Consider the following 27,630-nt stretch of genomic DNA (forward strand, 5'->3'; position numbering starts at 1 on the left):
GAAACTCACTCAAAATGCAAATTTTAAACTCAAGTTTTAACACATGGATATGGTTTTGCCAACTTGTTACTTAATTAAACAGCCAGCTATAAATTTTCAGTGGAAAAAATAAGAAATTATATGTATGATACTATTATCATTTCGTTCACAACAAATCAGAAATAAAGTTCTTAAATTAAATTTCATAAACGAAATGATCCGACAAAGTGATTTTATGGGGGAAAAGAGTTCCAAACAATAAAAAAACTTGATCATTGGTAGGAACATCTTCTCTCTGTCTTGTGTACAAGTTGTTTTGTTTGATGTAATCAATTACTTCATCCGCCGTCAAATACTTCACCGACTGCACTCTTGAAATGCAATCCCTGGGAATGGAAACTCGTTTAGCATAAACTCGAATTCATTGGATCGATTACCAAGATTCAAACTTTTGTGCCACATTCATTCATACATAAGAAAATGGATGCATGCATGTTCAATGCGGGCGTTTTTACCTCAATCCTGTCGAACTGATTCTACTTGGTACTACTTCATCAACGATCTTGATATTATCCTGCAATGAATTATGGTGACCAACAAAAAGATTCGTTTAAGATAGAGATAGAAATTTTCAAGGTTTCCGAAAAATGACATACACTCTTTTGTTCCAAAGCAAATTTGAGCTGACCAGAAGACACGAGAAAAACGATTACCTTTAATTGATTCAAAGTATCATCATTCAATATGATATTCTCGATGTCTTGGCCATCTCTAGAGATGCAAACCAATCCAAAGTCTTTACATATAGTTTTAACCTGAAAATAAAACAAAAGTTCTAACAGATTTCACAACTTTACCTGTTCACGAATCCAAACTTCAGGAATGGTGAAAGATTCTAATAGATCAGAACCACAAAGAAGCATGACTTTGAGAGACTCTACGAAGATGAGACAATTTCATTAACTTGACATGTAAAAGAGCTATAATGTCTGTAACTGTAAACAAGATCTTTCTTTTTTACCAACAGAAAGTAAACTTGTAGAACAGTAAAATTCTTTTTAAAAAAAAACATATCTTTGTATTTCGTTCAGAATAATATTTTTGACTTAGATAGATTCTACGAAGAGAAAGTTTCATTAATTTGACATGTAAAAGATATATACAAATGACAATTTTATAATGTCTGTAAGGAAGATTTAGCGTAAAAGGAAATCGGTTTACCATGGGGTACACATCCGCTCTCTCGCATAGAGAAGTCCTAACTCTAGACAAAACTATCGATGTGCGCTGGTAGGTATCCTGACTTGCCTATCGACATATGGAAATAGTAAAAACGACTTGAAAAGGTACAAATTTAATTGCACTAGCAGAAGCATGAGTAAGTAATTCAAAACTTCCGAAATTTAATGTTTTGTGTGCTAATTATTCTTAGTCTGTTCATGTGCAATGTGTGTGTGCGAGAGTGAGAGAGAGACCTCCCATGAATCCACCATAATAAAGTTGGAACTTCTACAAGCGAGATCACACGTGGTAACACGATGTTGCGCGTGTACAAGACCCTGAAATTGAGGTTAGAACATAAGCAACTAATTTGTACAAAATCCTGATGCATACATTGAGATCTGGTGAAAGTTGTTTTTCCATACATCCATGTCAAGCAGGCATAAAAAATAATTAAAAAATTAAAATAAAAAATAAGTCGAAGTTACTCTACTCTGAAACATTTTGATCATAGAGTTGATGAAGTATTTGAAGAGTTTAAAAAGCCAAAAGGTCGATAAAGGAAAAAATTAAAACGGCGTGGATTTACTGATCAAACAAGTGAAAACAGTTTCCACCGTTCTTATCAGTGAACCAGCCATGTGCCATTATACATTTTATTTCTCAAGTAGCCTCAGCAACTGATAATCTTATAACACCTTTTCTTTGTTGTTTTTTCATCTTAGCAATTAACATCTTCATTGGTGTTAAAATGTATTCTAAGAATGGTAGGTCGCCCAAACTGTACTTTCTTTGATGAAAATCAGGGAACGGATATGCATATACCTCATGGCACATGCTCGATACCTACCTTCTTTTTGTATGCATCATTCACAGGTGAGATATAACCACCAATGACACAAAACCCTTGCAAATTTAATGCGTCTCTTGCAAGCTCTGACAAAAAGAACAAGGATTGTTGGCAAAACTTCGTGGAAACATGCAACGAGCGATAACAATTAGCACAACTACCAATTTCACCAGAACAACACGCATGAACATGTATTCCACCGCAACTAACCCAAACTATAGGAGCACTTCTACCAGTAGGGGAAAAAATAAATAAAGGCAAGAAACGATAGATAAAACTGAGATCAGAACAACACATGAATTTATCATCTCTGGATAAAGGTGGGGTATGAACAAAACAAGATTTTATCATTGATAATTAGATGTCTTACCAAAATAACGCAAATGCATGAATGTGGGAGGATTGAAACTTCCAGCTGCTACCAGTACCACATAAACATTTCTCCTGAGAAAAATAGTTCAATTTTTAACAAGACATAACCAGAGGAAAAACAACCAGAGGGGAGCTAGGATTTGATATACCCATATTTTTAACTAAATTATCAAAATGGAATATACAAAAAAATCAGAATCGCTATGCAAGTCATTAAACTAAATTTAGCTGAACTAAATTCTTGATTCAGAAATAGAAAAATTATAATAGGGAAAAACAAGAAACAAAAATTTTCATTATAAGAAACAAATTAAAATAAGTAACAAAAAGGCCGAGCGACAAACTTACTGTGTCTCAGAACTAGATAAACCATCTTGATTGATGGATTTCAAGGTTAATTTATCCCGCAGTAGAGCTATATCTATAGCAGCAAAGGAAATAATAAATCACATAGCAAAAACAATAGAAGAATTTAGGCAACAAAAGACTAAAACTCTACATATTTAACATTCGCTATCTGAAAGATATTGAATTTACCCGGATCAAGAGCTGACATCAAACGGGGGCTGACACTAATGAATGCGACTCTTCATCTGCAACGTCATACGATGCCGAGATGCGTTCAACGCTTTTTCCATTTCAGTTCTTGCCATTTTTAACACAGAAATATGACAGAATGGAACTTTTCCGAATATATGAAATGCCCACTTCGAATATTAACAAATTTGGTAAAAATTCGAGATTATCACAAGCAAAAATTCAACCTTTAGCAGATGATAATAAAAAAGTGGCAGGATGAATTTTCCCAAGCTCTATACAATAAGGATCAACAAATAGCTATTGGCCCCCGGCTGTAGAATCTTAAGCAAACAAAAATGTCATTTAATATTTTAGTGTGTTCTTGACGCTTGGATTTGGAAAGTCTGTACAAATACCTTGTCATCTATCGCTGCTATGAATAGAGAAAAGAGAAGGACTCCTACTTCAAGATTCCAGCGATGTGGCGGAGCCGAAGCAACCGGTTTAATCACCCACATTGGTTTTGCTCGAATGAAAAATCAGTGCTTAATTCGTTTACAATTGATCTTCAACAAAGACGGGCCAACGATCATTAGTCCAATCCAACAATACATAAATATGTCCCTATAAAAACATATCTTTTGGCACGAACGTTTTGGCTTGAGTATTTTTAGCTTAATTATGATAATTTGGAACAATTTATATTTTACAAAACATTTTATAACACTGTGAATCACTTCAAATAACCCCTTTACCGAAATTTGAGTAATTAAATAATTACGGTGATATAATTAGATGCAGATCTTACTATACAGTCGTAAGATGCAGTAATGAACATCATTACTACTGAAGTTGTTTATATGACAGATTTGTTTGCGTGACGTTCTATATGCTAAAAAATAAAATTGAAAAATAAATTAAACTTCATTTTTTTAAAAGCAATTGCCATGCAATGTTTGGACTTGCAAGTATACCAACAGCTAACGCGTCACAGAAGTTTAGGGGACACAAAATTGACACTGATCTCCTTAGATTAACATGAAGTGAATGCAAAATCAATATGAGTATTCGGCTATCTAAGAAACTCACACAACCAAAAACTGAAGTTTGATTGCCCCAACAAAGCTAAGGCGTCGCATGGTACCAGAGCATCAACATTGTTAATGATTAACAATAAGAAGGATAACGTTCAACTTAAGCTGCTGGAAAAATTTCGAAGTGAGCCAGAAATGTCTCTCTTGACCATCTCCTGTCACGGATTGTTTCGCTAATGATTAATGAGGATGCATGCTAGGGCCATATTTTTAACTTCACTCAGTGGAATCCATAGAACAATGCATTAAGGGCTTCGATGGAATCAAAACATTGCCTTGAAGTGAATAACCTGTCTTGGACACTATATAAGGATCTAGATGACATGGCTATTTTAAAAGTCTTGGCAAGAATAAATCAAGAAGAAAGCAAAACACAAGTGACATTTAGTGCATTTTCGTCATGATGCATAAGCCTTAACAATAACCAAACACATCAGCGGTGACTAAGATTCAAAAAACACTGAAACTTCGAAGAGCCAAGTAAATTGCATTTCTAGACGAACATACGAATTCGACTCCAACAACAAAACCTCTAAAAATCCATAGTTAAGACTCAGATAAATAAAAAAAACAATATAAAAACCAATTCATTGCACACCAACAAAGTTCAAGAAAATATACAGAATCCACCGCCTTGCATATGAATTCTATACAACACTTACTGTACACACTGAAGAAGCCTTCAACACAAAATGTTTACAACAACAGCATAAATCAACTCGTCCTGTGCTATCACACAGATTTGATTGTCATTGGTAAAAAAAAAAATCAACTTTACCAGCAAACGGCAAAAAGCCATAATTTGCGGTCGATTTGCATCCAAAATCTGCCAATGCATCTTATCTGTGTAATACAAAAACAAGACAAAAAAAACCTTGGATCTTTTTTCCAAATTTGTTCAGCTGTCAGCGGTCAACGCATTTAAACCCACTGCAAACCCACAACCAAACTGCAAACAAGATGGTGCAAATGATCAGATCTAGGGACAAAACAATCCAAACTTGCTTTTTCCAAACATTCTTTGCCTTGTGATGGTTGTGGAGCCCCAATAATTCTGTAGAATAAACTCCATTCTTGTGCATAACAAGAGAAAATTCTCGGCCAGATCCTATCCCATGATTTTCATTTTCTTCACAAACTCGGTTTTCTCCTTTTTCTGTGTTCATTCTTCCCTTTTCCTTGAATTCTCCGAACCACTTTTTCTTGATCATCTTGAACCTCATGGCAGCATCCGAATTATGTCTTCCCACCGAACGGGACCCCGACCACAACATCCCGTTTGGGTTCATTCTCATCCCCCTGGGAGACCCGAAGCCCTCAACGTCTGCGCCGAGAGCAGGACCTAGAAGTTGATGGAAAACCGGGTTAAATTCACCTTGAAAACAATGTGAGCTCAAATGCTCCAACCTCTTTTTCCCCGGATCCCCATTAAAAACGTCCTCAAAAGACTCTCTCACGCTCTTCAAAAATGCCAAACCTTCCGAATTCTCTAATTTCACATCGAAAATCGCGAAATATACGAAAGGGTCCTCGATCAAAAAAGAGTAGGTGCGGGAGCGGACGGTGTGGGAGAAGGTGGAATGAAAAGCCGGAGTCTTTTCCAAACATTTCGCGGCAAGAGCACCTAGGGTCTCGTCCCTGGAATTGAACTCCGCCAAAACGGTGGTGCCCTTCGCAATGCAGGCGTAGTGTAGCACATCCGGATACAGCACCATCGTACAAATCCAATGCAACCCTTAATACCCCAAAAATATTTCTTATTTCGTAATCCCCTTTTCGTTTCTATTCCTGAAAAAGGAAAATCCAATTGGATGGTTGCTTCAAGTACGTATACAATTGTGGGTTTATCGAAATCGACCCCTTTGAGGTAGGGCAACATGCGGGAACGTCGTCAAAAACGCCGAAAGAAACAACTCTAGGGATTGGGAGAAGTCGCTTCAGCCGCCGGAAAAGGAGAAGCCTCGAACAACTTCTCCATTGGCTGGCGTGGGCTGGTGGGGACGGTGCGATCTTATCAGGAATTATTTCTCTCTTATTTTAATTAAAATATATTTTTATAATTATCTTTAAATGTATTCAAAGCAATCCATAAATTTTTTAATTTACAATAATTTATTCATTTCTAATAATAATATATTACATGAAAACATATTGATAGAAATTACATGAAAACATATGGATAGAACTTCGAAGAGTACCTGAGTTTGGTCCACCATAATCCATAATAACCGGATTGATTGTGAGTTATCACATAATTTGTATTTGAATATTTAATTTAAGCTCATAAAATAAGGATTGATACAAATCAGTATTATAATCTCTTAAACAAATACAATTTCAAAACTAAAAAAAACAACTAAACTTGAAGAAATAAAATATCAATATTATTATGTATATACAAATCAGTAGGAGTTTAAATATCATGGAACTTTAAAATAAAATATGCTGGAATTTGTATCAAAACTAAGAAAATGTTGGTTTATTTCATTTTACTCATGTGGGTATTACCCTCGTAATAAGATGGATGACCAATATTTTCCCATGTATATATATGATACACTTTTTTTTTTAAAATTGTATGTGTGACAAGATCTTATCCGTTGAAATTAAGTGAGGATAGTGCCCACATAAACAGGATCTCATTAACCTGAGTTGCAGGGAGTTATCAGAGTTTGTGCGATGTCTATATTGTCTCTTTTTATTTATGTCGATTAATTATTTTTCTTCACTTTTCTCATTATCCACGATCTTCTCGTTTTCGAGCGTTTCTTTATTTATTCCAACGCTTTAAATTCATGAGCTTCTTTTTAACTTGTTTGTTGATATAAATTCATGGGCTGATGAGATAGCTAATTGTGCTTGCATAATTTTAGCCCAAACACAATGATTTGAGATTCCAATTATATTAATAGAATTTGTTTTAAGTTTAAATTTACCAGGTTTTGGAAATCCAATAGGATTTTAAAAATGTAAATGGAGATTTTGTTAGCCTAAATCTAAGCAGAAACAAATTATATTGGTAATTTATGACGCATTTGGATTGAATATTTAAAATTCATAATTTTGAATTTATTTAGAAAACTTAAATATATATCCCCGTAGTCATACTGAATTTCAAATTTCACCTTTTTAAAAAATATATTAATTCATGTTCAAAAAAATATATATATTAATTCAAGAAACAAATATCAGGTGATTTTTCGAACGCACAAAAAACGTACTCATCGGCTATGTCTATCATACAAGGAAATGTTCATAAATTATAACAGCAGCAACACAAAACTGGAACTGAATCACTAGGCAGACACGGAAAACCGAAGCAATCATCCGCCAATTTTATTTGTGTAATTCTACTTAGTGACATGATAGAAATTTGAACAATATCTTCAGTCTTAGCCACAGGGTGTGAGCTTCTTATTGCCTGCACCACGAGGGTTGTCGTCTTTCCAGTCGTCCCACACCCTTGCCTTCTCTTGTGCCGCGTCATCATCTTCCTCATCGTCCTCGCCTGGTTTTGACTGACGATTATCCTTATACCATGATGAGTTCGCTTCTTCCATGAGCTTTGCATTATTCTCTTGCCATTTGTTCATAATATTCATCTCCTTCAACCCAGCTTCTTCGATACTCATAGTTGGCATTCTGTAAATGCGAACCATATTTATTTATTTATTTTTCCTTAAGTGCGTGTTCAAAGCGAAGAGTCGGGTGAGTTTTGAGTTATTAAGACTAGCAGCAGCATACCTGTGATGAGGTTGGAAAACCTGGGCTGCCATTCTCTCTCTCTCGCTTGTTGGGTTTTTGGAAACAAGGCTAGCGGGTCCGAATATCATAGGTTGGTGCTTGTGCTCGTGAAACTGTGACACCTTTGCTCGACCTTCTAAAACATCTTGAGCAAAAGTAGCACATGTAATAGGAGTTGCAGGTTTAGTATATCGAGCCCTTGCCGCAGCATCACGATGCCAGGATTCAGCTTTGTGGGTGCGCTCATTAAGAGTAGATTGTGAATAGTTGCCGTCCCCTTCCTATAAAAGGCGTAGTATCACTTGCACACAGAACATAATTGTGAAAGTTGAATATGGTATATGAAATAAACACAGAGTAGAGGATTCAGGTCACGCGAGGAAAACAATAAAATGTAGTATCGAAGCAACCATGAACTTGACAACAGGAGGATTCAGGTCACGCGAGGAAAACAATAAAATGTAGTATCGAAGCAACCATGAACTTGACAACAGAAGGCCGGGGAAGCACCTATACAGTAGTCACATTGTAAGAGAACTGAAGGGAACAGAAGGAAATGTTGCCAGACCCGTGGCATATAATTTCATGAAAGAACGCATTCCCAAGACGATGCATGAACAAGATAGAAAGAAAATATATTACCGACTACATACCTTGGACTGGTTCTCCTTTACAGCTAAGAGCATTTCTTCCTCTTTCTTAAGCATCTCCGACAAATCAAACGACTGTTATAGGCATGTGAGTAAGCACCAAGGAAACAAAAGAAAGAAGTTAAAAATACAAAGGACAATCTCCAAAGATCAGAAACATCCAGACCAACCTTACATAGTGCCAAGGAGATGGTGGTTATCCACGCCTGCAGGCATGTAACCAAACAATCATCATTATGATCCATGCAATGGTATGGAGGGAAGGGGAGGAACAAATCAAAACAATGGTTCTTAATTGAGCAGTGTCATTGAGGGATGCCTTTTAGAATTAGCGCATTGATTTCAACAATTTTGACAACAATCAGGGAAAAATGTGTTTCAACAAACAATTTAACATGTTTATGCTTCAAAATAGGATAGAAAAGCACGTATCAGATGGTGACAGGCAATTGCGAGGGTGAATTTTCCTCATAATACTGACACAAAGGAAAAATAAATGACCAGCAAAAAATAAACCTTAAAGCCAAAAGAAAGTGCTGGTGTTAAAAAGAGGTGAATTCTCAGTCCAGATATGTCTGTTCAAGTTACTACGAACATAAAAAGGTGAATTCTCCTCTTTAACATGATTCAGAGCAGCGACATAGATTGGCCACATGTATTCTAATTACAAGCAGCAGTGAAATGTGCATCATAAAATTGTATATTATATGCTTTTGGCATTAAGAAGAGCCAGGAGACACAGTGTAACTCACGCTAGAAACCTATTCTATAAAGAACATCACATTAGTTAAATGAATTCTCAATAAACAACTTACTTCCCTTTCCTCTTCTCCGTCATCATCCTCTAAATCTTGTTCCCCCCTCTCTATGGGAGTAGATAGTGCAGATGCTCTAGCTGAGCGCCCACGACGTTCCTTCCGTTCCTTTATTTCAAGCAATTTAGACTCAGCCGCTTTTGTGCGTTTGAACCGAGCAATCTGAAGTAAATCCCAAGTATTAGATGCAGAGGAGTACTCACTTATTCAAAAAATGGAACTATGAAGTTCAATGAAACATGTCCGAGGAAGAATGCCAACCTTCTTAGCTCTTTGATCAGCAGATGAATTGCTCCTTGATTGCATAGATGATTCCAGTTCATCTTCTGGTACTAGCTCCATAGCTTCACAAAATGAAATAAATTCCTAGAACATGGCCAAATGAAAATTCGACATTCAAAAAATTATCGATAGCTTCCTTGAGCACATGGCCTTATCGTGTGACCAAAATCTAAAACTAGTACCTTTAACTTGGCTAGTGAAGCTTTAAGAATCTGAATCCGGTTCTCCTGTGAATTTTTTTCTGTTAGCTCACCGAGATAATATGGAACCTGCATCAAAGACCATGAGTTAAATACTTTTAAATGATAACTTTCAGACAAGACCAATACATCAGATTATCAAAGAATCGAAAATCAGCTCACGTTTTTTTTATCACATTTGCAAGAAAGTGGGTTTAAAGATTAAAGCGGAAAACAAAACCAGAACATTCATCCATTTACATTACTTTGCCTGTCATGAAGATTAAAAAAATATTCAACACCTACAAGAAGATATTTGAGGTTGTTAGTACTGATATCATCCTTCGTCTCATTAGATGAAAACAAGCCCAACTTTCCAATCATATCCTCGCATTTCCTCAAAAGCTCGCAACCGTTTCTCACAGTTTCCTGACAATAATTATTAAAAATGAAACATATACATGAAATCATACTCAAAGGAAAAGATAGCAGAATATAACACACATCTAATACACAGTCACTCTAAAACCTGTTCGATTGAAGAATCGGAGGCGATTTGGTGAATCTTTTGAGCCTGCTCGAATAGAATTGGCAACGTAATGTCCTCCATCTGTAATTCCACAAAGCTGATTAGGTTTGTTACTCAAGTTCTGAAAGCGAATTTCAATCAGAGAAGATTTCAGAACTTTGTGTATGTGACTAAATAATCTAAACTCGAAACCAGCAAGAATAAAAAAAGATTATGCTTAAAAAGATAAATTAAATAATTAGCGAGATACCTTGAGGAAATTGGGAAAAAGAGAGAACAAAGGCAGACGAGGGTTTGGCGCACGTACCAGGATTGAGAATTGATATGAGAATTTCAATTTCCAACCATCTGAAGACTGAAGCTGTCGTTTTTTACTTTCTTTGTTTTTTTATTTTATTTGTGTAATTGATGGGCTTAGAGAAAAATTGAGCTACCTATATATATAAAAAAAAATTGATAATCTAGCCCAGCCCACACTATTCATACGTATTGCCGATATTTTCTTGAGCAAATACCAATTTAAAATTTCTTTGTAAAAAAATCAAATACCATTTTAATTTGACTATGTGCATATATATTAAAAAAATTCAAAGTAAAATATATTTTTTTTTTGAAAAAAATATAGAGATTCAAAGATACAAATTGTGTATGTGGCCATGTGCGATTGTGTCTAATCATTGTTGACAAAAAAATTGCGTGGAACAGTCTCACAGATCGTATTTTGTGAGATTGATATCTGTAATCCATGAAAAAATATTAATTTTTTATGTTAAAAGTACTACTTTTTATGTGAATATCGGTAAGATTAACTCGTCTCAAAAATAAAGATTCATGAGACCGTCTCACAATAGACCTACTCATCATCGTTTCATCATAAATTGTACATATAATAAAATTCATCAATTATGATCGAATATTATTTCAATAAATAATAATAACTTTTATATATATATATATATATATATATATATATGTGTTTCTGTAGAATTTTTTATTCAAATGATCTTTTGAAATATTACATCTTTTAATTTATGGAATTTTTAATTTTGCACATCGGCCCCAATCGAGACCCACAAAACATAAAATTTTTTAGAGATATTACTAATTTATTAAGTATTCATTTATAGAGATTTTCCTATAATATGATTATTGTAGTACTTCTCGTCACCCGCCCAACGTTCTGAAACCTTTGACAATTCCATATTAAGACGTATTTATCATCAAGAAACATAATAGGCATTCGTACTGATTATCAGCCAATATCAGTATACAATAACAAGTTCATCTACCATGAAGGCACAAAGTTTTTAAACAACACGACATAATCCATATTACAATGTCATTCCTTGCCCAAATTCTTCAATGGTCTTTGAAGCAAGCGTAAGAACGTCAAGAAAAGCACTGTATGACGCACGGAGAACCTCGCTTCAACTGCCACGAATGCCTGTGCATTAAATGAAGAAGGATGTAATAGCCCTCTTCAATTCAAACTTCTTCCAGCAAGAAAAGGTGAAAGGAAAAAAAGAAGAAGAAAATTTATATTCTATGTGACTTTGGTAGTCCATTATGTTTATGCACGAGGACTCCATAGTTGAGCCACATGCATCTTGCATAAAATTTTCAAGTGTAAATCAAAATGCACGTGAACACTATCACCAATCTTTCAAACAATTATTTACTAAATCATGTCCACCTGTCCTTGTGTCTAAATCTTTCACCCATCATAGCACACATATCTGTGCGATACAGCACACAAAACGACTTAGACAGATACTTTGTAAACAACATAGTAAAAGCTATGAAAAGAAGAGGCATCACATAGAGGAAAGAAACTTACACCGAAAGCTTCCCATTGGAGACTAACATATGTCTTTTCACCTTGTCAGGTTGTAACTGTTATCACAAACAACTAATTGTCTCAATCTGAATATATTTAAAGCTTGAACATAGACTTTGAAGCAGAGATGATATGCAATGTTACCTCCTCATCAACTGCCAATGCAGTATAGACAATTCGAGCAATTTCCTCAGACCCATAATCTACTTCCAAATTGCTGCAAACAACTCTTGAAGTTAAATTACAATCATGATGCACTTCATGTATTGATATATTGGATAATAAATAGTCGGCGATGCCATGAAACAGGCACTGTCTGCATGACCCGGCATACATAATATTCCCATTCAAAGGATCCAAATAAAACAGAAAATAGGTGCACAATAATAAAAGAAATATTTATGCTTTAAACAGTGAGGTTATTAACTTAAAAGCAACAGATATTTTTGAGCTAATTTTAGCTCATTTCCCGATCAATTATCTACAGCCTTAGGCCGTTCTGGCAATGCAAACTGCTTTCTTTGATCCACTGTGAAGACAACGGGATCAAAAACCTTAATCCATTGCTTTGGTCTTAATACAAGGTTGAAAAACAAAATAAAGTGGTTATTTTTCTACATGAATAAATCGTCAAAATAATGCGTGAATGTTCGGAGTCATTGTTTATTGTCATATACTTCTCAAGAAAAGTGAGGATTCTGGGGGTGGGTTAATTCAATATTTAGCAGAAATCTCCGAAGCCCGTAAGTGGTGACAATTACCCCGAATATTCATCAAATCACATGGCACACAATCAGAAAGCGACCAAACCCCCCACCAAATTCAAGAACATCAACAGCACGCCAAAGAACAACTTTCTGCAATACTAACTAATTGGATCGAAAACCTTCCATTATTCACACATGAAGCTCCGAAAGAAGAAAAATTAGATGCTCAGAAAATGTCACATCAGAAATCACATTCAGAACCGTAGGTGCCGATAAAACAAATCCCATAAACCTCAAAATACAGATACACAGAGCACACACAAGGTTAAGAAAACTGACCAGCTAAATTCCCATTTGCTTGGAGAGATAGAAGCTGTTGTTTCCATATCTCAAAAGCACAGCGAACGAGCTACTTCGGAAATTAATATATGGTGGAAAGAAAGATACAATTCCTGTGTCTGTCTGTGCTGGAACCTTTCTTGGATGCCTAGGTCACCGAGGTATGTTTGGTGGGATTGAGGTTCTTTTTCGAGTTGGACCTCTGTTTATATGGAAATCAAACGGGCCGTAACTTTTTTGAAAGAATTGATTTAAAACTTGTATGTAATCGCTTATTGCAAGTGTTTTTCAGGTTTACGTATAATTTTTAAATATTTCATTAATTAGAACTATATATATATATATATATATATAATTTCATAAAAAAATTTGTAAGTTGAGGGGGCTGCAATTTGCAAGATTATGAATAAAAAAAAATTATTACTGGAAATAAGAACTGATATAGTGAAACATAGAAAGCAAGTTGATAACATTATGTTTAACAAATATAGTTACATCCATATATTTGCAACACAAGCATAGGTAGTAATTCTAAACATGTATGTACAAAATGGCCACTTTTTTCCCATTACAAGCCAAACGAGACCAATTCCCCAAGCAAGCCAAACATATGAACAACCACACTCCATATCATCTATACACAGTGATATTACCCAACATCCACATCCGTATGTTACATATTAGTGACAAAGAAACTGGATTTACACAGAATCCATGGTTTAGAAAGCTGAAAAAAGCCATCCGATGGTCCAACCGACAAGCAAACCAGTACCAACGAGGCTCAATCCTAGTGCGAAAGCAAAAGCACGGTTGCATATGCAACACCCACCTTTACCCAGCTTCTTTTTTCTGATCTTGTGTCTGTTCTTTCCCAATACCATGTTTTTAACTGATGGGAGGTGACTTTTACTCGCATGTTCAAAGCAAAGTGTCTCGATTTTCAAAATTCGGATCCACTGCTTATAAGCAAACAGGTAAGATGCCTGTCTGAAAAAAAGTTCGATTATGTGGCCCTTCTCGTCACAAGCATCCTGTGCTAACTTCTCAGCTTCTCTTGCACGTGTTTGAGAATGGCAGAGTGCCTCTAAAAGCTGATTTTTGTTGAGGTCAAAACTTTCTTGTCCCAAGGTAACTGATGAATCGACTTCGATTGTACCCAAGTTGCCATTGCTGTAGGACGACCGAGAAATATATTACCAAGTTAGTAACTAACATGGATAACAAGGTGGCAAAAAGAAAAAAAAAATCACCTTCAATTTCTTTCTCACGATTCAATTCGTGCATGGGAAGAGGGCGGGAGGTGCTTTTCAAATTGCAATTATTAACTCAGCGACAGATCAGTATTGGCTTGAACAACACTCGAAAGTTTTCTAAAAAACGATATACATAAAACCTGGCGCAAAAAAAAATCGAAGTAAAATGTAATTATACATGTCAAGCGTGAGTCTGAGTCAGACTCCATGTCATATGATCAATTTCCTTTTCCCCATACATAATTTCTACCGTCCCCTCTTTTAATCTACCCATACATTTTAGGCAGGCAATGAACCATACACCAATCTAGACCAGTAAGAGTAAATACCAAGTCATCAAACTTCTAACCGCAGATCTAACTTCACACTAAAGTAAAAAGGGGCAAACATTGTCACCTCAAATGTAAATTTCCTGAGTCATTACCTGAATGTTCCATCCGAATCTTGAACTGTACACTCCACTAATCCTGCATCTTTTCCTTGAGAACAGTCGGCCACACACAAAACCTTCGCCTTTGTATTTGCCATTTGTTCTTTTACCTGGTCAAAACAGCTTACAAAATTATCTGACCCCTTCTCAAAATGCAAGGCCTGAGGTTCTGAAAGATCACGAGTTCTGATGTGGGAAGATGACCTCCAAGAAATAAAGGATGCTACGTCATCTTTATCAGCTGAATGCCACCATGGTTCAATCTTCATAAATTCGCTACACTGAGAATCCAGATCAGAGCAATTTTTCTCTGGCTGTTCACGGTTCAAGTACATTAAATTAGCATTTGAGTGCCAGGACTCTTTCAAGTCCTTGCTCATTGGCACCCTTTCAAAACTCTCATCAGCAATGGGCTCAAGTTCCTGCAACCAACTATCTTGATTGCTTTTGGCATTAGAACAACAATTCTCTGATGGCTTGTCCAAACAACAAGAACCGGAATTTTTGGAAAAGGTTGCACAATATTCCTCAATAAGCTGGTTCTCTTCCCTTACTTTTGCATTTTCATCAACATTCCAAGCACTCATAAGTGTGACATCCGGTTCCGACACGTTTGTTTGGTCACAGGAATAAATTTTCCCAATATTTTCATGGTTTAACAACAATTTGTTGCCATGCAAAAAATCTTGACTTGAAGATTTACATGTACAAGGCATTTGATCCCAGAAAAAACCATATGACTTATTGACTGACTCATCGGCATTGTCACGTGATAATGGTTTCAACATAGACAAGGAGCAGCAATCTAACAGAGATATTCTAGAAAAATCTTACGATAAGACGCAATGTTTTCAGGTTACTTCACAGAACCTTGAGAGCACGAAACTGGAACAAAATCCAACTCAACTCATAACCACATATAGCTGCAGCAAAGTAAAACACAACCAAAAATTAGTTGCAACACAACTTTTATCTCTTGTATGCAAATAGGAAATCGTTATAAACGAGACTAGAAGAATCCTAAGTAAATAAAATGGTTCAGAATTTATAAACAACGCTATCAATAACAGCAATAATACCAATTCCAGAGTAGCTTACTCATTACATAGCTTTCCAACATGCATTATTGTAATACAAAGAGCAAAAACATTACCATCGCATAAACATCAATTTCAAAGGACCATAGAGAAATTTCAAAATAATTAAGGCACCAGCGGACAGTTTCAGATATTCACTCAAGGATCAAGCTCTACGCAAAGAGAAGCAGGAGATATAAGCTACACCATACAACGAAGGCAAGAGGAAGTTTATATCTGACCGGAAAATCACCACATTATCTCACATGAATTTTACTCCTCTCCAGCAAACTAGCCCCATGTCAAATTAAAACCACAAGCTCTATTATGGCAAATTCGATCCAATAAGCCACCAAGAACAGCACGACCGAGTGCAATCTATAAGATCACGCAAATCGATTAAATATAACACTCCATAAATGTGTTTTACTCAGCTTCGCAATCTATACAATAATTCCCCGAAATATTACGAAGGAAAACGCACTTTCTGATACAAGTCACCTAAAATTTTTACCAAAAAAGGAAAAACCCACAAAGAAACTAAAATTAGCTAAAAATCAATAGATCAAACACAGAAGGCTACTCTTTTAATAAACCAAAAATCGCAAACTTCAACTACCGATCACAAGTCACCCGAAAAATTAACTTAAAAATAGGAAGTAAACTCAAGATGCATCAGTGTAACACCTAACGCTACGAAAATTCGACGAATTGGAGACGGACAATTGATTTTGAGATCTGATACAGATAAAATCTAGGACAACTATACAGTTTACATTTTCTCTTTCTTTTTGAGTGTGACAACTGACAAACAACTAATTAATTACATTTGTCCCAGTCTTCTAGATTTCTTACCCACATACAAAAAAACATAATAGATTTCAAGAAAGTTGCTATTTCACAATGGCGTTTTTTTAGTACAAGTAGCCATGAAGTCGGCTTCTATGGGATTCATTCCTATCCACGTTTTTTAACCTATTAGGACCCAAAGCCCATCTTTTGAATACAATTAAGCCCACAGACAAATAGAGGCCCAGAGGTAGTTTAACTTGATCTAAACCGTTAAACTAGACCCCACACCATCCACTGTAAACCGAAACTGGTCAACCCTTCAAATCAATAATAGAATTTTTCACGTTTTTTGTTTAATTATGTTGAAATTTTGAATCAAATTTAGAGTTTGAATAAAAATTATGTTTTATGAATGTGAGATTGTTGAAGACTTTTGACTCTTCATATTCTTGAGTTAATGGAAGATTAATTAAGTTAATTAATCTTACATAACTCTTTGTGTGTACTTTGGGCTTAGTATGTTCATTTCCTCATTTCATATACATGAAAATCTTATCTCTTTCAATCATTCTCTTGCATTTCATATTGCTAGCTTTCTCCATTTGGCATCTGTTAAATTTCGGTGTTAAAGTAAATGTACGTTTTTCGTTCGTCGTAGCAGTGTCTCGTGCTAAGTCATTGCTGGTTGTTCCGTTATATCTTGACAAACAAACGTCCAAGACAATCTTCGAAGCATTTACAGGACGGGACGAATATGTGTTAAGGACATTGTACTTTGTACAGGTCTTGATTTGGTTTTTTTTAAGCTTTGTTCTACTGTGTTTCTTCATAATTTAGTTCACTGGTTTTTTACGAAAGTTTAGTGTACTTTATCGTTCGACATATTGTGTAACAATATGTTTTTGAAAGAGAAATATTTTATGTAAATATGGAAAAGAGCACAATTGAATGTATTTGGACAAGTGATAATCCAGGTCGAATGTTTAATAATTTGGGGGTGAATATCTTGTTTTTTATTTCTTTGATTTTACAACTTTTTTGTACTTTGATTTTATAGTCTCGCAGTAATTTGCCTGGTAAAACCCTTCACATTCTATGGCATAGTGATATATGTGATTTTTTTTGCATGGAAAGATCCACCAACGTATTGTTGGTCGATCATTATAATTTCTGATTTGAATTGAAAATTGGTTATGCTCGAAATTTATAAGAAGAAACTGAAAAAAAAAATAAAATTTGAAGTTCTTACTTACTGTCCATGATCAATTTTCATTTTTTATGTTTGAGTTATTAGACAATTTTTTAGATAAAGATCAAACGGAACTCGAATTGAAGAAATTTTCAGAGAAAAATATAGGCTTATTTCTCTGTCCACGTAAATGTGGATGGATATGAGGAGGAAGACGTGCTCACTTTCTCTCGAATTAAAATTTATGTATATGTTAAAATTTATATTATCTATGATGTGATAAAACCATATAATTCTAAATATATATGTCACGAAAAAAAATAACATTAGTAACTTGCGGTATAAAATATCGGACGCAAATAAAATGTCAGATATAGGATTAAAAACGAAAAGGACAAATGGGGGGGCTTCATGGAATTCGGACAAGAAATTGTCAAATGAGAGAATATAAAAATGGATCGATTTTACTTGAAATTAAAACAAATACGGCGCTAATATCGGCGATTTTCCCCCAAATCTTCGAACTTCCCTCAATCAGAAGTTCGAAGTCATAGAACCACAACAGATGGAGGATTCCGGCGTGAATACGGCTTCGTATTACGAGAAGGTGGACGGCCTTGCGCGGTGGTTTGGGACTAGCGTCGCGGCTGCGTTTTTCGCCTCACTCGAGCGATGTTCTTGTGTTAATCTTACCACCTCGGACACCGACGACGAGGACGAGGAGGCGAAAGATCGCCCGCTCATGTTGACCAATCTCCGCTCCAGCTCCACGTCTTCTTTGTCCTCCGTGAATCACAATGTCAACAATTCTCGCTCCGTCGATAATCTTCCGGTCTGAACCCGATCCAGCATCCCTGGATTATTGGTAAAATAATTAATCTTTCTAGAGTTTGATTATGCGTGATCTGTTGATCGTTTTAATTTTTGGGTGCGTAAGACTTGGTGAAAGTAAGGAATTTTTAATTCAATCCATGTGATATGGTTCTCATTTGCCTTGATTATGTCACCATAGTATTGCTCTTTCGATGTGCAAGCTTGATTTCATTTTTAGATATTTGAATGGTTAATACTCTATTATCGATTAATCTATGTATTTTAAGGATCATTTGAATTGATTTTGAGAGTTTCGCCAAAAATTGAGTAAATTTTAGCTATTTTTTATGTCATCATTAAAAAAGTTAAGTTTATTTTTCCCTAGTCGATTCTGGATTGCCAACTTGTACAAAACATGACAGTTTTAATGCAGTTTATTATTGTGCACCTGCTCTAGTGAATCTCCGTTTTGACGTTGCTTTAAGATTATTGATGCATTTTATCTTCTACATTCTAATTTTATTATTCTCATTGAATTGGATGATGATTAAGTTTAGCAGTATTATGATCAAACGAAGACAACCTCAAACGTTTCTCTAATTTTTATGGGTAAAGGAAGCAGGAAGTTGACATTTTTAGACCGGAAATGAAAACTACATGATTTGCGATGGCTCACTGATAGCACGCATAACATCCTTGCTTATCGTTATTAAAATGGAGTTGTTGGCATTTGACAAAAAAATACATAATAAGATACTAGACACTAAAATGGGTTTTTTCTCCACACAGCTCTCTGAAAAGTTTTTGTCGTACCCCATGATGGTAATTCGTGGCTCTGAGATTCCTTGGTTTTTTTGGGTTACTTTTAAAATTTTCTTTCTTGAACACTTGGTGAATGAAAATTTTGATTGAGTAATATGATTTTGTTAGGACTATGTTCTTATGTTTAAATACATTATGTGATGTATGATTGTATGCGCAGGACATTCCAAATTTAGGTACCACATCTTCTCTTAAAATTTTGAGTATACTACTGTCAGAATAAAAGTCACCAATCGTGATAGTATGCTGTATTGTTCTTACCACCTGATAATCGTGGTAAAAAGCATTATGATTATGCATGATATCATGGTTACTTTTGGACTCCACCCCCAGTTAATTGATTACTTATCTCGTTGCTCTATGATGCCAGTAGAACGTTTTTTTCCTCCATCGAGCTGGTTTCTAAGCAGTTTAAAACTCTTACCTTTTGGTGTGTCCTGTTATGGTTGCTTCCGTAGAGTTGGCTGGTATGATATCATTTAAAGTCGTTATCCTTTTCTTGGGGCTGTTGACGTTTTGGTATAACACGATGTTCTTATAACTGTCTCGCACTCCCTGAGAATAACCTTGACATTATGTATAAGGAATTTAAATTGTGGACTTTTCAGCATGGCAACAGTTGTTTGCCTTCAACTTGTGCTAGAGAATGATCATCCCTTTAACCGTATTATTTATGGACAAATTAGTTTAGGGTTTGGCAAGCAGTAGTAATAGACCTTTGTTACTCTAATTCTTGAAACATTTCAAAGTCAGAGTCAGCAAAATATTTTGTCTATAAATTTTGGACCATTTAGTTGATTTTCTTTGTCCAGCAGGTTTGTGAATCACGATTTTATCCTGAAATATGTTTTCTATACTGTCTGAGTTATGTAATGCTCCTTGACCGTCTCACCATGCATGTCTGCATGCTAATGTCACCTCCCTTATCCAAGACTTTTTATTCTCTTAAAATGTCAGTTTGGTCCCATTTCTTAACATGTACTTACAATCATTTTCAGGAATTTTATTCTTAATTCTTTATGGAGTATGGATCATTTGATAGGCCATGTGTATTAAATGGAAATCACCCCATTTCTGATTTGCTGATACTGGCCCAGCTTGTTGTGTATCCCAATGTATCAGTTACCTGTAACGTGGACAAGTTTAAAATGAAATTCACAATGAATAGTCTATTGTGATGACGAAATTTGGTGATATTCAATGATGCTTCTAGCATAAAAACAACTATGACGGATCCATTTTCTAAAAAGCTTTAACCTGAAAATCGGGCTACATCATCGGTGCACAATGTTCCTTCTGCTTTGATGAATTTGATTTGTTTATGGTATTGCAGAAACAACGGAATCATCATGGATAACTAATTAATTTGTATGTGTTCACATGTTGAGCATATAGTTTTGATAGTATTCCCTTAAGTTAACTTCAATTTTATCTTCAGGTACGATGGTTGCGCAAGTTCCAATTTGGTGTCTGGATGTAGGGATTCCAAGTATCCTATATTTTTACTGTGTTCACATTTGTATTTTGTTTGTTACACTGTTACAAACATGGAGATTTGCTCTTTCTTCCTGTATTTTTTAAAACGGCAGATGTTTTTTCATACAGTAATCTTCCAATCTGCACCTGTTGCGAGATTAGTTTCTTTATCATTCTTTTTTCACACTTTCTTTGCATACCACATTTTTCTGGAGTCTGAAGAACTGACAAGGGATCGTCCATAAAATCATTTGTTTAATCCCAAACCCTGTAGAAATTATGATGTGATTGCTTTGCTCAACGAAGTTCTATTCAGGCTCTGTGTCACGATCATTCTTTCCTTTAAATGTGTGGCAAGTATCTCTGTCGACACAGATGAGACTGCAGGAGAGCCAAAACAATTGCTAGATGGGCTTAATATTGGCAGAGTGAGATTTGAGATTCAAACACGGTTTTTGTTTATATTAACTACTCGTTTTTACATTAATAATTAAATTTGAGTTTAATATATTTTGTAATGCAATTGTAAGGTACCTAAAATTTAATCATTTTGAGGATCTTACTAATCATGCAATTATTTTTCCTTGAAAAGTTAAGAGTAATTAAGTTGATCGAATTGGAGTTGTTTGATTTGATTTTCATGATATAGGGTCAAGTCCACTAACAAAGAGTATGATACAACGTAATTCACTATATCCACGTTCATTTACCTCAGAATAGGAGTAGGGGACGACGACTACTACCGTCACGCTGTATCTACAATTTCGTTCTATATTTGATTTTATTTGTTTGTATAATGATGTGATCTAGGTAAATTAGGTAAGTTGGGACGGAAAATTTATGGGATCAGGTATAAAATTATGGGAGAATGAGAGCACATCGAGATGTATTCAAACCTGAGGTTTTTCCCTCGGGAAGGGCTGGTGATGACCTGCTAACACGAAGATAATCACGTGAATGGGCGTCGGAGAAATTTCTGGCGTGACCAATCCGATTCTAAAGTCGACAGATGAACGAATAGAATCAATGTAGCAAATAGAATAATATGCCAATGTTGTATGAAAAATCTAGAGAGTAAATGATGTGGGCAGTATATATGTGAATAAATGTAAATGTTATACAAAACTTGGTATTTATAAGAAGAAAATCAATGATGGTCTTGTTTTCAGTGTTCTTTTACTAATTATGACAAGATGATGGTCAATACTCTATTTTTCTGAGACCCAACTATCTGACACACCCAACGGTCCATTTTGCCTTGTCAAATCCATATGATTTGACAATAATGATTACCGAGATGAGGTATCACATGCTTGTGCACTCGAGTGTGGTGCTATTGTCGAGGTAACCCGGGTTAAAAGGCCATCTCATAGGGACTTGTCTGAAATCCCGAGTTTTGGGTAGCTCGGGGAGATGATGTTTCGAGCATTCATTTGCCCGGCAAGCTTGTCATAACCTTACTCATGACCGGACCTTCCGGGAGGTATCACATAATAACTGACAAATAACATGTCAGTATAATTCGATCTACATAAGGTAAATTTTCATATTAATGCAATAATCTGCAAAATATTTTAGTTTGATAAGTCACGGTAAGCAAATTATGTGCGATATGTTTGTCCGAAAAGATATTTATTGGAAAAATCAAACTCATTAATATTTCTCAAACACTCAACTATTCTATCAACTCGAACACCTAGGAACGCTTTTTATTATTATCATTGTCACTGAGAAGACATCGTGTTTTAAAATTCTACCAACAATTTGAATTGTCTGGTGGGTATCTTCCGGGTCCTCGCATCACGTGCTTTGCTCCAATAATTCACAAGACTACATTTTTATGTCCCTAGCTATTAATTTTGGTTTTTAAAGTTATAATTAGTCATACAGGTAATAGACAAGGCATGCACGAGATATGTGCAACCGCTTCCAGCTTTAGATTAAATTATTATTGGCAATCATTTGTGTAGACGGTCTCATGAGTCATATTTTGGGAAACAAATATTTTATTTGGGTCATCCATAAAAAAATATTACTTTTTATTGTGAATATCGGTAGGTTTGACTAATCTCACAGATAAAGATTCGTAAGACCGTCTCACAAGAGACCTACTCATTACTATTATACTTGTTAATTCTAACATTAAAATTTAATTACGAAGTTTATTATAATTTCTAAATCACCTAGTCAGGTTTAAACAAATTTAGAATTGCAATCGACTATTTGATTTTGATTTTTTTACGAATTATTTCATTTTGATTTTGCTTGCCTTGTAACATGAACAGAAAAATCAGTGTAGTTACCAAATCACACTCCAGACAGAATCCAAGGCCCCAATTTCGATTCGTACAAATTTATGTAGGATTTAATGTAATATGTTCGTCAGAAGTTTAAAAAACATTTAAAAAAAAAAAAACTCTAAAAATGTAATAAGCTCACGTATATTTGATTTTCTAAATAGCACACATTCAAAAACTGGTTACCCCCGGAGACAAAATCATAAGCCGCCCGGCTGGAAAACGTCTCCCAGCCCCTCCCCGAGCCGTGGCCAGCAACCTTCTGAGTCGCGATCGAAAAAATGGCAGACAAATTTCTTAATAATTCAGACCAACCAACATAACATAAATATGGGATTCCCCACTAAAATTTTCCCCAAACAAATCTCAGCCACCGGCTTTGCTCTCGGAGCCCCACCAGAATGAATAAATGGCACAAATTCTTCGAGGTCCCGCGAGCAATTCCATCGTGCATATCATTCTCTAGCTGACGTCTCGTTACACATGATTCCATTTCTTTGCTGGGCCAGAGGCAAAAATATATCGCATTAACAAATGAATGGATAAAACATACTGAAAGCTGCATAGCTACATTGCATGCAGATAACGCAAACCTCAGCTATTTCTTGAAATGGAGTGTTTGATTCCATCCAACTGTCGTCGCCTATACAAACTTCAATTTGTGTGCAGAATTTGAAAGGGACCTTCAATATAGAGCAAGAAAATGGATTGGGGCCGGTCAACGGACTTTCAAATATGTGACAGCCTAGATTTGAAATGACTAGCAAAAAACATGCCCATCAAGGTAGATCGCACAGAAGTTCTAGATATTTACAGAGCCTTGGGTTATGGGGGAATCGGTAAACCATAATTGAGGAAAGATTTTATTTTTCCATCCCGACTTGCCGTAACAAGTACTAGACCCCATGCATGAGAAGTTGATGAACTCTGGCAAGAAGTCTTGAGAAGTTTGTACTGAGGTTTACACATCGGAGAGGATGCAGCCCGAGAAATGGTAGTTGGAAGCTTTTCCTCAGGCCAAGTGGCAGATCCCTTTGGGTTTGATTCGAGGAAAAATTCTTGCCCCGAAGAGAAATAAGTGGATGTTGAAAAAGGCAATGAATTTATAGGAGTATCGTGTTTTCTTGATTTTGACTGGCTTTCTGAGTTTCTGATTTTCAGGCCGGACCAAGGTATGACAACGGAGGCATTTGAGGGGAAACTCTCGAAGGACCAAATGGATTTTGACTGCGACCAAGTAGATGTACCAGCACAGGTGTAGTTCCACATATAGACATTTGAATCCTCAGACACGGAGACAATGTGTTTGCTGTCTGAAGTAAATGAAGCGGAGATCTGGTTCCCAGCATTTCGTAGACCTGAATAATAAAGAAAATAATTTGATTTTCACGAAATGAGTGATTTTATATTATCATGCAAGTCGTCAAACAACACGAAAGAATCAAGAGCGTACCTTTGTACTTGATGATCACATCCATCCCATTAAGAACTCTGACTTGTGAGTCGGCACATGTTACCAATAGTTTGCTCGGGTCTTGTGGTAAAAACTGCTCCACAGAATGACAAAATTAGTAGGAATATTGAAAGAATTTACCAAAAAAAGAAACTGAAACGAATTCAAAACAGATTAGCAATCTTTGAAAGTTAATAACAGCAACCTGGAAGCCAGTTATTCTTCTACAGGGTGATTTCTTCTTACCACCTAAGCATATCTGAGCTTCCAATAGAATTTGATTATCTGATAGAATCAACATAATTTCATCCAACACTAGTGAGTCACAGCATGTAAATGGCGATTTAGTGACAAAATCAGGGCTCTGCCAGTAAAGCATTAATTAAAAAGCAAAACAATTATCAAGAATTAACTTAAAAGCACCTGATATGTTAAAATATCGACAGGTTCCGGTAATGGAGCCGATAACACCACTCTTTATAACAAGAAAATATATACTGAATCAGTATGCCTCCTGATATATATGCTAAACTTGTTAACATGAAAACAAGCAATGCAAACAGACCTGACCATCAGGGTGGTAAGAAACGGCAGTTATTATGTCCTTCGTTTCTGTCCAATTCACAACATGACAGCCATTTATTTCCCAAATTCGAACCTTTCCGTCGATTGAACCACTGATGAAGTAATCATCATTCACGGGGTTAAACTGAATGCAGGTTACTGCATAGAATGAATATTTGAGAAATTCAGTACTTCTGAGCCATGTGCAATATTAAATTTTTGGGCAATTCAATAGATTACAGATTATATGTACATACCATAGTCGCTATGAGAGAAAACCTTGAGACACTGATCAAGTCCAACTCGCCACAAACGAACAGTTTTATCAACCGACGATGAAAGCAAACACTGAGAAAAAACAAGTAAAAAGGCCTTAATTCATAGAAAACCAGTTTCCAATAGTTCAAATATGTAAAATAAATTTGCAATGATTAGGCAGTACATCATTCTTTGACCAAGAAAGATCCAAGATCTCTCCTTTGTGTCCTTGGAACACGTGCAGTGGCTTCTCCAAGATTCTGAAAACCTTTGGAGGGAAGATAACGCATGCCGAATCTGGTGTTTTTTTAAGATTCTTGGATTTTTTAACACCATCACTCTGCGCCGTAAGAGGTCCTAACTCAGACAAATGGTTTACTGAGAAGTACACACATGACGGATCCACATCAGCAACGTCAAATGTATCGGATCTTTCATCTTCCACCACTTGCCATACTCGCACAAGCTTATCTTCTCCCGCACTTGCTAGGTGCTGACCGTCAGGACTAAATTTCATAGCCAATATTGAAGATTTGTGGGCTTGGAAATCTTGTCCCACAAAAAGGGCAGAAAGTTCTTTCAACCTTCTTCGATAATGGCGAACTCCAACTCTTTGAGCCCCAGTCTCTCGACCTTGTCTTAAGTTATTTGACTCCACAGTACCATTTCTCGTGTTCATACTCATCATACAAGCCAGGGAACGCAATTTTCTGAACCACCTATCCTTTGACCTATTCATTGTTCTTGTTGCATTTCCATTTCCCTCCAGCTCTCTTTGTACAAGTTTCTGAACCAATTTAGGCGATTGAGAATCATTCTTAGACTCCCCAAATATCGGAACTCGGGAATTTGTGTCCCGAATTTTTCCTAGCTTCTTATTTTCTCCCCATTGGTCCACACAGTATTCACTTACACCATCAGAAATCCCACAGCAGATCCTACCTTCATTTAAATCCACTCGGCTGAACAAATCCAAATAATCAGTAGACCAAGATAAAGAAGATCGGCTCGAAGAAAATTCGTCTTCCACACCCGAAGTTCTCAGAACAGCCCCACTATTCTGCATAATTCTCCCGACGTTTCCTCTAAACACACCACCATCGTCACTGTTGTCGCGTATATCAACCGAATCACCTCCTTCTAACCCATTTTCATTCAATCCCATCCATCTAACAAATTTCCTTCGACGTTCATCAATACTTTGGGGACTACTAATCCATACTCCGTATTCCCAATCTTTGTCACCATGGCAACCATCAACACAATCAAATGTTGGTGAAATTTGATCCAATGCATCAAAAAATCGTGAACCTTCCGCTAAGACGCTGAAGCTATCCATCATTCCTATACTTCAACCCATGGATAAACTGAAATCCACGAAAACGAAACCAACTTTAACAAACAGTACGAAACGAAATGTGGCTAATATCATTCCAATATAACACCTTTGACAACAAACAAAGCACAGCAGACGTCAGAAAAAATAACAAACAATCAACACGGTAATCAAGCTTTCAGAAACATTGAATATTAATTAAATAAATTTACCAGGACAAGAAGAACAAAAAAAAGTACAAATTATAAAAACAATAGATCCAACACGGATCCCAATCCTCACTCATTGAACCTAGTCTCCGCATGAATACCTCGTGACCTCCCAGAAGTGAAAAATAATGAATTGTTTGATTCATTTTATACGACCAGCCTAGAAAATAGAACCCATATATATATATATATATATATATATATTTCGTAAATACTAGGAAAACCCCATTTACACTCAGCACAAGACGTGAGAACCCAGTATGGCAGTATCAAGATAACAACTTTCGGCCTCTACACTCCAATCCGACAGCGTTTTAACAACAGCAAGTAAGAAAAATTAGCAAAAAGGAAAAGGCTCGCCTTGTAAACAAGGATAAGATTACCGAAAATTCTTTAAATGTAAGATTTTCTCACTTGGGTTTGATTCAGCTTTTAGCCATTAAAGCATAAAGATCGAGAAGGATAGCTTTGGGACTCTCTGGAGTGGAAGAGTAGCACTGAAAAAATGGTATAGATAGAGAGAATGTTTTTAAACATGGCAATTT

The 27,630-nt window shown here is 35.9% G+C and overlaps 5 protein-coding genes and 1 long non-coding RNA gene across 11 annotated transcripts; 1 reads left to right on the forward strand and 5 right to left on the reverse strand.

Annotated features, from left to right (window-relative positions):
• Positions 1-136: 136 nt before the first annotated feature.
• On the reverse strand, positions 137-3,707 carry LOC140819265 (nicotinamide/nicotinic acid mononucleotide adenylyltransferase-like). The gene is made up of 10 exons (XM_073179274.1): positions 2,960-3,707; positions 2,771-2,843; positions 2,421-2,494; positions 2,051-2,136; positions 1,455-1,538; positions 1,201-1,287; positions 837-914; positions 693-794; positions 495-553; positions 137-365 (listed from the first exon to the last, which is right to left on the reverse strand). Exons 1-10 carry the CDS (start codon positions 2,976-2,978, stop codon positions 176-178), a joined length of 852 nt encoding a protein of 283 aa, XP_073035375.1. The 5' UTR covers positions 2,979-3,707; the 3' UTR covers positions 137-175.
• An 891-nt stretch (positions 3,708-4,598) lies between these two features.
• LOC140819268 (phytolongin Phyl2.2-like) lies at positions 4,599-6,060 on the reverse strand. Its single transcript, XM_073179278.1, has one exon. The coding sequence runs from the start codon at positions 5,748-5,750 to the stop codon at positions 4,941-4,943; it is 810 nt and encodes a 269-aa protein (XP_073035379.1). The 5' UTR covers positions 5,751-6,060; the 3' UTR covers positions 4,599-4,940.
• Positions 6,061-7,194: 1,134 nt separating this feature from the next.
• LOC140819282 (PP2A regulatory subunit TAP46-like) lies at positions 7,195-10,613 on the reverse strand. The gene is made up of 10 exons (XM_073179292.1): positions 10,485-10,613; positions 10,235-10,315; positions 10,012-10,134; positions 9,709-9,795; positions 9,506-9,610; positions 9,245-9,406; positions 8,600-8,635; positions 8,433-8,504; positions 7,780-8,060; positions 7,195-7,677 (listed from the first exon to the last, which is right to left on the reverse strand). The coding sequence occupies exons 2-10, from the start codon at positions 10,313-10,315 to the stop codon at positions 7,428-7,430; spliced, it is 1,197 nt and encodes a 398-aa protein (XP_073035393.1). The 5' UTR covers positions 10,485-10,613; the 3' UTR covers positions 7,195-7,427.
• Positions 10,614-13,560: 2,947 nt separating this feature from the next.
• Positions 13,561-16,729, reverse strand: LOC140819276 (uncharacterized). 2 transcript variants are annotated; one of them, XR_012115196.1, is made up of 3 exons: positions 16,143-16,729; positions 14,368-15,723; positions 13,561-14,287 (listed from the first exon to the last, which is right to left on the reverse strand). XR_012115196.1 is itself a non-coding variant. In XM_073179285.1 (3 exons), the coding sequence occupies exons 2-3, from the start codon at positions 15,586-15,588 to the stop codon at positions 13,837-13,839; spliced, it is 1,245 nt and encodes a 414-aa protein (XP_073035386.1). In that variant the 5' UTR covers positions 15,589-15,723; positions 16,564-16,728; the 3' UTR covers positions 13,569-13,836. The 2 variants fall into 2 exon arrangements, 1 of the variants encoding a protein (XP_073035386.1); XM_073179285.1 differs by having other exon boundaries at positions 13,569-14,287; positions 14,795-15,723; positions 16,564-16,728.
• A 1,522-nt stretch (positions 16,730-18,251) lies between these two features.
• On the forward strand, positions 18,252-21,129 carry LOC140819292 (uncharacterized). Its single transcript, XR_012115198.1, has 2 exons — positions 18,252-18,722; positions 20,931-21,129. It is a non-coding gene; the product is annotated as an uncharacterized lncRNA (long non-coding RNA).
• A 2,160-nt stretch (positions 21,130-23,289) lies between these two features.
• LOC140819299 (uncharacterized) lies at positions 23,290-27,630 on the reverse strand. 5 transcript variants are annotated; one of them, XR_012115199.1, is made up of 9 exons: positions 27,469-27,619; positions 25,725-26,907; positions 25,540-25,630; positions 25,284-25,441; positions 25,142-25,193; positions 24,924-25,003; positions 24,719-24,812; positions 23,859-24,623; positions 23,290-23,765 (listed from the first exon to the last, which is right to left on the reverse strand). XR_012115199.1 is itself a non-coding variant. In XM_073179317.1 (8 exons), exons 2-8 carry the CDS (start codon positions 26,880-26,882, stop codon positions 24,091-24,093), a joined length of 2,166 nt encoding a protein of 721 aa, XP_073035418.1. In that variant the 5' UTR covers positions 26,883-26,907; positions 27,500-27,630; the 3' UTR covers positions 23,290-24,090. The 5 variants fall into 5 exon arrangements, 4 of the variants coding, with proteins under 4 accessions (XP_073035418.1, XP_073035408.1, XP_073035431.1 ...); XM_073179317.1 differs by having other exon boundaries at positions 23,290-24,623; positions 27,500-27,630; XM_073179307.1 differs by having other exon boundaries at positions 23,290-24,623.

The sequence above is a fragment of the Primulina eburnea genome, chromosome 2 (genome assembly GCF_022965805.1).
Source record: "Primulina eburnea isolate SZY01 chromosome 2, ASM2296580v1, whole genome shotgun sequence".
In the NCBI taxonomy this organism is placed as follows: domain Eukaryota; kingdom Viridiplantae; phylum Streptophyta; class Magnoliopsida; order Lamiales; family Gesneriaceae; genus Primulina; species Primulina eburnea.